Genomic DNA, 12,017 nt, shown 5'->3' with positions numbered 1-12,017 from the left:
GGTTACAGGAAGCTCGGTCCCTGTGCGTCACCCTACACACCCTGTCCTGTGCCACAGCAGGTGAGGGGTGTGGAACCCAATGCCCACCCCACTGCCCACCCAGGGGGAATCATCATCATCATCATCATCACCACCACCACCATCATCATCTGCTGCTGCTGGGCTCTGCACAGCCTGGGCCTTGGAGTGCAAGTGTGTCAGGCAAGCTTACAAAAACTACTTTAGAAGCTGGGTTCCCCTTCTCCTTTTCTAGAAATGTGCTGTCTTTTTAAGAGCTGAAGAAAGTGAACAGCACTAGAAAAGGGATGGGCAGCATGAAATAATCCGTCTGTTTTCAAGTGAGTCCTCCTTTAAATAAATTTAGAGAACAAATCATGCTGTACACATCTGTTTCAGTTCATCTTCTGATACTCCACTAAAAAAAAAAAAATATAGTAATTCCATGGAAGAACATTTGGTCACACATTTGTGACAACTTCTGGATTGTGATTCTTCATTTTCCTGTTCTGATTTCTAAAAGAACTAGACAAAAGTATAATTTGAATTAAATAGTGAGGTGGTAGTAGGAATGATTATTTTATCTTGGAAAGGACAGCAAGCTAAATAATCATAAGAAAGCCCATGAAAAGACCAGACAAAGTAATCCAATGGACAAAAGTTCACTAGAATAATTTAGTATTTTGTCAAACACTAAAAAAAATTCTCTTAAGTAGCAAAACTGTGAAGAAATGTGAATGAAAGGATTACAAAGACAGAAAGGATTACAAAGACAAAAAAGATTACAAAGATTTTGTTCAGAGCCTCACTCCTAAATTATCCAACTGGGATGCACAACACATACTCAGAAAGGGTAGAGTTTGCATTTTATAATAAATACACTCAGTAAACATTATGATTAAGAACAGCTAGTATTACAAAAAGTATGCTTAGTGTTTGCGCCATTTACAAATGTCATCCTCTGTATACAGGACAATATTTTAGACAAACAATTGCTTTAGACATGCTCTATTTATATGAGGGTAGCACATTTTCTGATAAATGCTGAATTGCCATAAGACAAACACAACACAAGAACTTATTTATTCCTTTACTTCTTTACTTCTCCCTTGCCAGGAGGCAAAAGGCATTGCTATTAGCAACTACTTGAATTTAGACTAAGTCCATATACCTGTGGGCTCAAGGCTTGCCTGCACTGAGGATGCGCCCTGCCTCCTGCTATGAACATCACAAACATTGACACTGAGAAGCAAAATGAGACTTCGACTCTCTTTGCAGTGGATTCAGCATGTTAAAGATCAATTTTACAGACGCAAATCATGTACATGTTATATAAACTCTGTGTGTTATTTCCAAGTAACATTTGGCAGAGTATCTTACCTGAATATTTCAGAATAGGTCCTACCAAAGCATAGAGCCATCGAATACAAATTCTCAGCTTATGTCTTGTAATAAGGAGCGTGGCATTTGTTTCTAAAACACTGCATCGTGTGTGTGATCACTGAGATTCAGAATTGCATTGCTTGATACATAAACAACCTCCCACACATTGAGCTGTTGAATCTTCACTGTTTTGTGTTTTGACATCTTGGCTGGCAAAGTTAAAATGCTACCTCTAATACCTGAAACCCCATGGCTGTCAAAACAAAGCCCTCTTACACAAATCCATTGAGGGAGATTTCAAAATGAAAATCTGAGCTTTCTCTGAAGTAGAGCATCAGAGTTGGCTCATTATCTTTTCTTGTTGATACTGGCAATTTTGGACGTTTGGTAACTGCAGAAACTACCAGCTGAAACCTCACTCTCATGAGCACAGCACATTGCATGCACCATGGTTTGTGCACGAGGCTGCAGTCAGCAGGACCTCTCACCCCTGCTCCTCCCGGTCATTTTGAAACATACGAAATACAGCTAAACACTGTGGCCCTCGGATCTTTGTTTGCAAAGATCTGCTCAGCTGAACCATGCCAGTTGCCTATCACAGCTGCAGTCGCGGAGCATTTAAAGTCATTATCTTGTTACCGCCCACAGTAATAATCTGCGCGATGGAGGCACTGGAAGATAACATCTACATTATCACTGTAGCTCGGGACTGGAGCCTGCCTGTGCCTCAAGCTTCTTGATCATCTGTGCTGCTGAAGTGTTGGTTTGCACTCAGATGAGAAGGGCAGGAGCCAGCCACCTTCCTGTATGGGAAATGCAGATGTGCTGACAGAGAAAGGGGAGACAGCCTTGAACTAGGCAGAGTCTTCCTCTTCCTCCCTCCAGCATCGGGGGCTCAAGCCAAGGCACATACCAGTGTCAATCTAACAGCAGAGCAGCAGGTACAGTAAACACACAGACACCAGATGGACATAGATCCACTAGAGCAACTCCAGAGGAGGGCCATGAGGATGATCAAGGGGCTGGAGCACCTCTCCTGTGACAACAGGCTGAGGGAGCTGGGGCTGTTCAGCCTGGAGAAGAGAAGGCTCTGGGGAGACCTTAGAGCAACTTCCAGTGCCTAAAGGCGGCTACAGGAAAGCTGGGGAGGGTCTCTGTCAGGGAGTGGAGTGATAGGGGAACGGGGAATGGCTTTAAATTGAATGCAGTGGGGCTTTAAATTGAAAGAGAGGAGATTTAGATTAGATTTTGTTGTTCTGATAATAATTTTTTTCTTTTTCTGTTTTTTTTTTTTTTTTTTTTTTTTTTTTTTTTTTTTTATACAAGCCTATACGGTAAAGACAGGTATATAAAGCAGTATCTCTTTTATGTATCTTCTTGGTCTGAAACTCAAATGGGAGATAAAAAGGGGGGGAGGAATTAAAATGTCCACGCAAGTAATTTAAGGTAAGCTGTGCCCTGTAAGAAGCCTGTAACAGGATCAAATTTCAAATGGCATTAAATTCTCAAGTCCTGTCTGCCCTGAGGAGTAACTAACATCAGCAGGGTGGATTATAACTGGAGTGCATCTTACAGTGTTAAATCTTAAAGCTACATACAAGCATGGAGTCTAATGGCAGACCTGTGCAATAAATGAAGAAAAGAAAGAAAGCAGGAAATTGTTGAAATGACTGTGCAAGGGTGAGATGAACTCATTTGCTGAGCCAGGAAAAGCAGCTGTGAGCCCCTCACATACACTGTGCTCTTATTAGGGCTCTCTCGCATGTAAGCATTTACCTCTGCTGCAGGAGATACCAAACTTGGACTAGCAATGAAATGCTTCTGAACAACTTGTGAACATACTTGTGTCCTCACTTGTGAACACAAGTTGAAACATCTACCTTAAGAGGTTATCAGCTATCTCAAAAAGAGAAATCTATTCATAATAAATTCATTTTTCAGGAACAGTAAAAGATAGTATGTTATTTGTAATTAAATACACATAGTGGTAAGAAAAACACAATCTTAACAGCGTTATCTGGGACAGACCACTAGCTCAATGCCTACAGCAGCTGTTCAGCAGCAATCACATCACCTGTGGAGGAGCAGGCACCAAACAGGAGTGCTAACTGGAGGAAGAAAGACTCCTTCTTTCCCCTGCATTAATTACCAGTGCACTTTTTTTTTTTTTCCCCCTATTTAGGGGATTTTAAAGGACATGAGGAACACAGAAATATGGATTCTATATTCCATATGGTTATGGAATGTGCTAATTTTGTCCATTAGGCTAATCTATGTAAGTTTGTGGGATTTCTGTTCAGAGAATTTTAAACGCTGTGGAGGTAAATAGTAGTAACTCTACTAACAAAACACAGAATGTTTAACTAAAAATCCAGTAAGTAAAGAAGATACACCTACTAACAATTCGCAGGGCATAAGCCTCCCACTCCTCTTCCTACACAGGGGAGGCTTTCTATGCCTACTCTTCTTTGTCTCCTTTTTCCATCCCCACTACTCCTGTTCTTTTTCTCCCCTGAAGAAGTCCATAGTCATGCACAAGAGTGATAATGTCAAGCCTTTAAATACTTCCAAAATAGTTTAAAGTCTTCGAGTGACCACATTTGCCACAAACGTCACACCAAACACCTTTTAAACACTTTATTTAGAGTTGACTCCATCTTTTCTTTTTTACCTATAATATAATAAAATATTTTAGTAAGAATTTTACAGCGATAGTCTCTTTCCTACTGAAAACAAATAACTTGGAGTTTCCTGCCTAATACTTTTGCTGCCTATATACAATCAAAACTGTAAGTGGTTTTGACCTCTCAGAATCATAAAACAAAAGACAGAAGTTACAGTCTGCTTGTAGAAATCTCTAATACTTAATCAGTTATCAGAGGATATTTATGTTTATCTGGTAGATTTGGTGTTTTTTTCCACTACCTCTAAGAAAAACACTTTCCTAGATATAAATTCAGTGCTTATTCTAACAGAAGATGCAATACTTAGCTTTCTTTTCCAGATTGAAATTCTGAAACTCCAGCTGAGGAAAACAGTTTTAAAACAGGAGAAATTAAGGGCATAGTAACAAGAAGATTAGAAGATATCTTGCAGTAAACAGTAAAAAAATAAAAATAAATAAAAATAAAAATAAAAATAAAAATAAAAATAAAAATAAAAATAAAAATAAAAATAAAAATAAAAATAAAAATAAAAATAAAAATAAAAAAAAGTGGTGAATAAGCAGGAAACAGAGGTAGCACAAAATATGGAGTGTGATTAAAAACAAGAGAAAGGGAAGGCAGCAAGCCAACATAACCCTGTATTTCCCAAAATGCTGATAAATCAATAGCATATACACAACATATCCCCTCATTAAAGACATGGAAACTATGAGCCAAACTGCTGATTCAGTGTTCAGGATGCAGAAGGATGATTACTGAAGTCTGCCAACTACTTGCAGAACAGGAGGAATGCTACACATAAAACCAGATAAAAAACAAGGTGGGGGGAGGATAAAAATAGTAAAGCGGTTCTACTTCATGTAACTTAAGGAAGTATTTGGCAAATACTGGCTCCCCTCAAGTTTGTGCACATTGCCCTAACAGTGCTCAGTCATTGCAACTGGTTGCCTGGGGGGAAATCAGTGAGCAATTTGCACTGATGGATGTTGTCACAGTGGAAATCAAAATCAAGAACTAAGAACAGAAGTTACCTTACCTCCTACGCCTCACTACTGACACATCTACATGGTTAAAAAATAAAAATAAAAAAACACCACAACACTAAAACCTCAGCAGGTATAAACACAGTGCACTGATAACTTCACAGCTGTTCAAAGAAATGGGATAATTTCATCCAAAGTAACCATGATCGTCCAGGTTAGCACATATGAATATGTAAAAGCAGCACTGCCAAGATGGGCCTGTACACGGGAAGTTTTCTCTTGCTAATGAGCTGTGGCCAGACCAACCATGTCCAGTGTTACATAGGATTGTCCTACAGCATTTTGTTGAAAAGCAGGTAAAACAGTTGGCTGCTTCTTGGGTTCATTCTTACTATGTTCTGGCAAGTTCTCAGAAATCAGAAATTCCCTTGTTTTAACAGAATTTCTAAGGTATGGGTTGAACAATGTTTTTTCACTGAAATCTTCCAGCTTTAAAACTTCTTCGTTATCACTTTCTTCCTTTTTATCTGAAATCTGTTGGGTTTCACGTAAATCGTCTTCCAGCATTTCTATGGGTTGGATTTTCTTGGCTGGTATCAAAGCTGAATGCATTTGACTTCTGAAATCTTCACCGGTAATTACATAAGGCATAGATGGTGAAAGGCATTTAGCAACTTCATGTTCTTCATTATACTGTATCTTTTTTTCTCCATTTAACAGAGTTATTTTGTGTTCGGAGATATTTTGTACGGCTGTTGCATTAGTATCAGTACACTCAGAAACATGGTTTTCACAGTTCATTAGCAATAATCCTTCATGATCTTCTTCAGGAAAGCAATCTTCCAAAACATTTAAGTCCTCCAGGCCTAAGGTTTTATCCTCATATGTCACTCCCTTCAAAAACGAATTATTCTGTCAGTGCAAAGAGATGAATTTGAAAGTTACATAAAGACAGATAATGTATCAGAAGATCTTTTAATATATAAAATATTTCCACTTGATCTGTTTAACTTTTAAAATTAAAAGTATATTAATAAAGAGTGTGCATTTCAGCTGTGATGCAGTTATATTTAAATGAGTATTAAAAATTACATTGTTATTCTATCCATTTGTTAAACACTTTCATATCATGGAACCTGAACTATTTCCATTTTTTCCACTCTAAATAACCCTTTTACAGACAAAATTTTAAATCCCATTCTCCACAGATTATGCTTGTTACAGAGCCCTGATCAACTCCATTCAAATACTCATGAGAACTTCAATAAGCATAAATATCAATAAATTAAAAACATGTAAAAGTTAGTACAACCGTATACCTCAGGATTACCAAATCTGATTATTTGTTGTACTAGACTGTTTTTTGTGGAGAAGGGAGGAAATATCCAGATGTGGTGATTTGAGTCAATAGACTCAATAACCTGTGAAAAATTGGCTGTATTTAATGAGCCATGTACACCAATAACTTCATAATTCCGAAACATTATTTCCTGTTATCATGTAAGTAAGAATTAAATTACTATACTTTATAAAGATGCATCCTTCTACTTGTTTGAAATACAACTAAAAGCATTTTATAATACTTAAAAGAATGAAATCAAATACTCTTTTTCTTTCAGTTAGTCATAAAATTAATGTTAGAGAAGGAGTTGTCTTCCGCCCCTTTGATCCCTTCTTTAATAAATAAAATGTCAGCTATTACCATGGATGCATCAAGAGGCCATTCCACAGCAACGCTCTCTGCAGGGTTGGGTATATCAGGCCAGCAAACCTTTTTAAACCTAATATTGAGAAATAATGTTTAGTCAACTGATGAAAAATAGATTATTAAAAGCTAAAGGAATAAAAATCAAAGAGGTCAAAATACCAAACTTTCACAAAGGAAATTTTTCTTACACTGACACAGTACTTTTCATTAAAATCATTTTCCCTCATATCAATTTTTATTAGAAAAGATGTCAAGTAAAAATCTCGTTCTACAGAGAAATTGCAGAAGAATTGTTAATGCATAGTCAACTTTCTGAACATGTGGTAATTTAAGTAATAGTATGCCAGAAAAAGGCTGTGTGTAACAGCTGCTGTGATCATGTTTCTGGTAGCTCCTCAGTGAAAAGCTACCTTTGTTCTAGTGAAAATGTCCCTAACATTACACCACACTAAATTTACACTTAGTTCTTATTTCATCAGCAGATAAAACACAATAGATGAAGCTGTAGCTTCACTTTTTACTACTCTGATGGAGTAGTAAACAGGAAACAAAATGAATCATTTGTTCATATTACGTTTAATAAGCGAATGAAAACCTGGTCATAGTTTGACTTTTTACATTGCAGTTCAATCCACACAAGAATATTAACACTAAAGTACATCTCAAAGTATTCTCCAGGATCAAAGCATCATTTCCTACTTTTATGAAAAATCAGAATATACAATACAGATGAAGACGTAAAACTGTTGGAAATGACACATCACATCAACTATACTTACATATCAACTTACCAGTTTTCATAGCTAAGAACCTCCCCAAATATTTAAGATTATTAAGCTTATGATTCAGCTTCAGCCCAACAACCCAGTCATTCTTCATGCTACATAAAAGCATATTTTTAACCTTAACAAATCATCACAGCTATCTTTGGGATCTTGCAGTGTCCCCACGCTCCAAGAAAGCAATTTAAAATCTGGCAGGGGACATCTGTGACAGTAGATGAAAGCATTACATTTCATACACAGATAATGGATGCAAACTCATGGATCAACCATCCAAATGCTTCACATGATGAAATTTTTAGTTTCTTAATAACTCCTTTACAGTCACAAAGTAACGAAAGTAAATCTTAGTGTAACTAAGCAATACAGGTTACATGAAACCTGCTCTAGTGGTGTACTTGCAGATATATTAAGAAAGTATAGGAAGATTTCTGTCAGCTTCATTTGGCATTATTATTTCAGTATCTGACTTAAACTGCACTCCCCTCACCTGATTGACCACAGAATTGCAACTAGCATGTAACATCTGCCACAAACTGATACAGATAATAAGTAAATCGATTTCTCCTTTATTTTCCCCATCTACTGCATTTTCTAAAAATAATATTTATTTTTGGACTATAGCACATTAACTACAATTACAAGATATTTAGGCTTTTTTAGTTGTTACTCCATTAGCTCTATTTTCTAATTTGACATTGGTTTGAAACCCAGCCCAGAAGCATTTAGAAAATAAATTTTAAAATGGGCTTTTTACACTTAAAGACTAAATTCAGTTTCAGAAGATGAAAAATGTACTCACATGTGTTTTTTCAAAATGCATGTTATCCAAAGGCCTAATAGAAAGAACATGCTTAATCCAACGGGTATAGCAATAAAAATAATGTCTTCTTTATCTTTAGAGGAAAGAAAAAAAACAAACAAACAAACAGATGTTTATAATTTCTTTATGTATTCCATTAAGACAGCTGATTTTCAACATCAGCCACCTAATTAGCACAATTTTAAAAGTTTTGCCAAAACTAGTTAAAGTTACTCGGAATACTGCCATACTCGTTGTACAAAGTGTCAAAAGATGAGTATTTTGCATCTAACAAGTCATAGTTACTAAGCCAGAAAAGCGGCCTATGCTGGAACTTCTCAAAATATCTCAGGAACAGATGTATCAGATTTTAAAATTACTTTATTTAATTGAATCTCACAATGAATCAGATGGGAGGGGACATATGCAATTCACCATATCCAACTTAGAAATTAGAATCAGGTTGCCTAGTGTCCGTGTTAGTACCAAACCAATCTTTGAATATCGAAGTCTAATACCTCTCTGGGCAGTTGTTGTTTTAGAGTCACCTAAAACTGCTGTACAGTGCCACTTCTACCTGTTAGTACAAAATAGATTTTAAATTTAATGCCAGAGGTAGGCTTTAAATATAAATAAAATACAGTTAACTCTCATGACTGAAACAGACTGTTCCGATTGCCAACCTTGCTTCCAAGTACCTCCCAACATAGGTCCTGATAGCAATAGAGACCAAAACTCAGCACAGCCTAACCTATATTGCATCTGAATGGCAAACTAGAAGATGAATTTACGAGCTGGGAAAAAAAAAAAAAAAAAAGAGTTAGCTTCATGTCTCATGACCTGTTCAAGGACCTGTTTAGCTCCTGTACTTTTACATATATCAGTTCAGCCAACACTGTGAATATTAATAAATATGGAAAACATTCTTTCAGAAGCAGGAAAGAGGAAGTGTCTGAAGTACCAGCACACAATCGTCACACCAATCTCCACATTAAAAATCTGGCTCAGTGGACTAACTCTAGTAACTCAAAAACATCTGCTTTTTGAAAAACAGTAAGGCGCTCTATCCCATAACTGATGGCACACAAAGAATACGATGATCCCCCAAAGATCCACAGTATTCCATGGTTTTACTGACAGCAAAAAGAATTGGCATTTTGATTTCTTATCCTGAGGTTTTAGTCTGTAAAGATGTTCAATGAGATTGAGTTAAATTCAGCAAGTGTTGGTGAATCTTCCTTGTCTTTAACACCCATTAAAAAGAATAAATAGATAAAAATAACTCTTACAGATGCCTAAACAAAGAAATCTTGTATTCTTGTATTTCTTACTTCAAAACTCCTTTTCAAAATAACAGTAACAAACCTGGAATATTACTTACTGAATTTCAAAGTCTTGAAGGTTTTTTGCTCTCCACTGGTTCCACCAGCTCTATTGCTTGCCATGATATAGACAGTATATTGTGTATTAGCCTGTAAGGACTTCAGTCTGTGGTGCAGAACATCAGAGTTCACTGTTTCATCTTTTTTAGGAAAAGATTTAAAAAAAAAAAAAAGATAGTGTTATATCAGAACTGTACACTTATTTATCATCTTTTACAAAGATGTTACACAGAGTGTTTTTAAAGATGACTGAACAACTTGACAAAGTGACCCTATCAGTCACTGTGGTAGAATGCTTGTTATCAAACAATGCTTGTTGATGTTACTTAACTGGAGCAAAAAAACAAACCGCTATGTAGTTACTTTTAAAAATAATCACATGAATTATTTGCTAAATTTAAAACATTTTAAAGTATTTTATCACAAGGAAAAAAAAAAAAACACACACACACACAAAAAAACAACACCAGTGGCTTCTGAAATTTATTTCTACAACCTGTGGAACCTAAACTCAAAAAAAAATTGAAAACAGTTGGTGAAATTTGTGTTTCTGCAGCTCATAAAATTTAACTATATTTTTAGTTCATTGATCATCCAAAAGGATGCAGCCTACCAGCACTGCAGTATCACCCCAATAAAATTAGAGGAAGTTAGCCAAAAACAACACAATTTTTCCAGTTTCCAAATGCTTTTTTGAATAGAACTCAATGTTTCTAATACCCTGTCCATTCCTGGAATTGGTATGATATGTTTTACTTTAACTTTTTCTAAGCAGGACATACATGTATATCGTAACATTTTACGTCTGCCAACAGAATTAAGAACATATTTGTGTATTATGAAATTAAAGCATTTTCTGATAAATGAGATCAAAGCTAATACATCACCATTTAGCTCAGCCAAGAAATGCTCAGGAAATAGATACACTGCAACATACCCTGAGATTGAGCTAAGTTTCTCTTAAATCAAGGTTTGAAAAGTACAGTTCTGGAGTTTAAAGGCCATCAATGAAATCACCTTTGCGCAAACTCAAAGTTCTCTCTTAGATGTGACAAAAAGATGTGATATCAAGGAAGCCTCAAAAAACGACAGTACAGTTGGGCTTTGCCTTTTAAGACTAACTCCCGTGAGTTGCTATTTAGTAATATTTTCCTTAAGAAACTAATCCGATGTCCTAAAATGGGCACAGTGTTTCACGTGAGAAGCTTTGCAATGCTTTACAAATTTTGATTTTTTGTTTGAGGCTGCATGTCTTAAGGATGTCCCTGCACAAAACGTTCAGCATTAACACATTCAGGAACTAACACGGTAAGGAAGATCATACGTAGAAGACTAAATCTGACACAAATTGTCATAGCTTCATCTTTCTAACTTACAAATTACCAAAAATATTCTTGCCCTGGCTCTGAACTGGTTATCCAGAAGCAACTGAAGACATGTCAAGATTTGTAAATTTGAGATTGTTTAAAGAAAGATGTTAGGTTTCTGCTAACAGTGATGTCTAAAACAAAGAAGGAAAAAGAACAACTTAAAAGGCATTGAATGATCCAACAGTACTCTTGATAAACTATTCAGGAAGAAGAAATTTAGATCACTGAAACACGTCTCACAAAAGATTCTGCTGAGATTCATGCTAGATGTTCTGAATAGATAGGATTATACTGGTTATGCACACTTTGCATGGATGCTGTTTTTGATATAGGCGATTATTAAAAAGGTGTGCTACCAGCCTACAGAGCAGGAAAGCAATATCAAACACAAAACATTAAGCTCATCTGAAGAAATTAATCTAAAAAACTATGTCCATAGAAATTATTTCCTGGCAGATTGTTTTTGCTTCTTGGCTATTGTTTGCTACTTTGTTTTTATTTTGAATCCACTGTGAAAATAATTCTACCAGTAAATTTCTACCACGCTGTTCTAGAAGTTCAGGACTTGGGAAAGGCATCCTTCCAAGGACAAACATGGAACTTATAAACTTACTGAACCCTCAAGTGCTTCAAATTCCTGAATTGGCACAGAATCTATGCTTCGCCAATTTATTCTAACCGCAGATTAATTCCTCTGTCTCTACTACAATTTTTTTCAACTGGCTCCAAATGTGTGTCTTGACAGAGAGATCTGAAGAAGGAAAGAGACTAATACTTATGTAAAAGTGAAAAACTACAAATATCTGGCAAATAATACTTTCTAATTTGGCATAAACTTTATTTTATTTTTTAACATTATGGAGAACAGGTTGTAAAAAGTCTCTCATATATGAGCTGCCATCCAAGTCGAGGAAAAAGAAGAGGAATGGCAATGCTGTCACACA

At 36.1% G+C, this 12,017-nt stretch overlaps 1 protein-coding gene across 1 annotated transcript in view; it reads right to left on the bottom strand.

Moving 5' to 3' along the window:
- Positions 1 to 4,002: 4,002 nt before the first annotated feature.
- The window catches only part of IL31RA (interleukin 31 receptor A), a 35,401-nt gene continuing 27,386 nt past the window's right edge, over positions 4,003 to 12,017 (bottom strand). Inside the window, exons 13-16 of the mRNA XM_038170978.2 lie at positions 9,703 to 9,843; positions 8,322 to 8,415; positions 6,732 to 6,810; positions 4,003 to 5,941 (exon numbers count right to left, since the gene is read on the bottom strand). Coding sequence (XP_038026906.1) covers positions 5,312 to 5,941; positions 6,732 to 6,810; positions 8,322 to 8,415; positions 9,703 to 9,843 — 944 coding nt within the window. The 3' untranslated portion in view covers positions 4,003 to 5,311. The remainder of the gene's footprint in view (positions 5,942 to 6,731; positions 6,811 to 8,321; positions 8,416 to 9,702; positions 9,844 to 12,017) is intronic.

The sequence above is a fragment of the Anas platyrhynchos genome, chromosome Z (genome assembly GCF_047663525.1).
Source record: "Anas platyrhynchos isolate ZD024472 breed Pekin duck chromosome Z, IASCAAS_PekinDuck_T2T, whole genome shotgun sequence".
NCBI lineage: Eukaryota > Metazoa > Chordata > Aves > Anseriformes > Anatidae > Anas > Anas platyrhynchos.
This window is presented reverse-complemented; position numbering and strand designations above follow the sequence as displayed.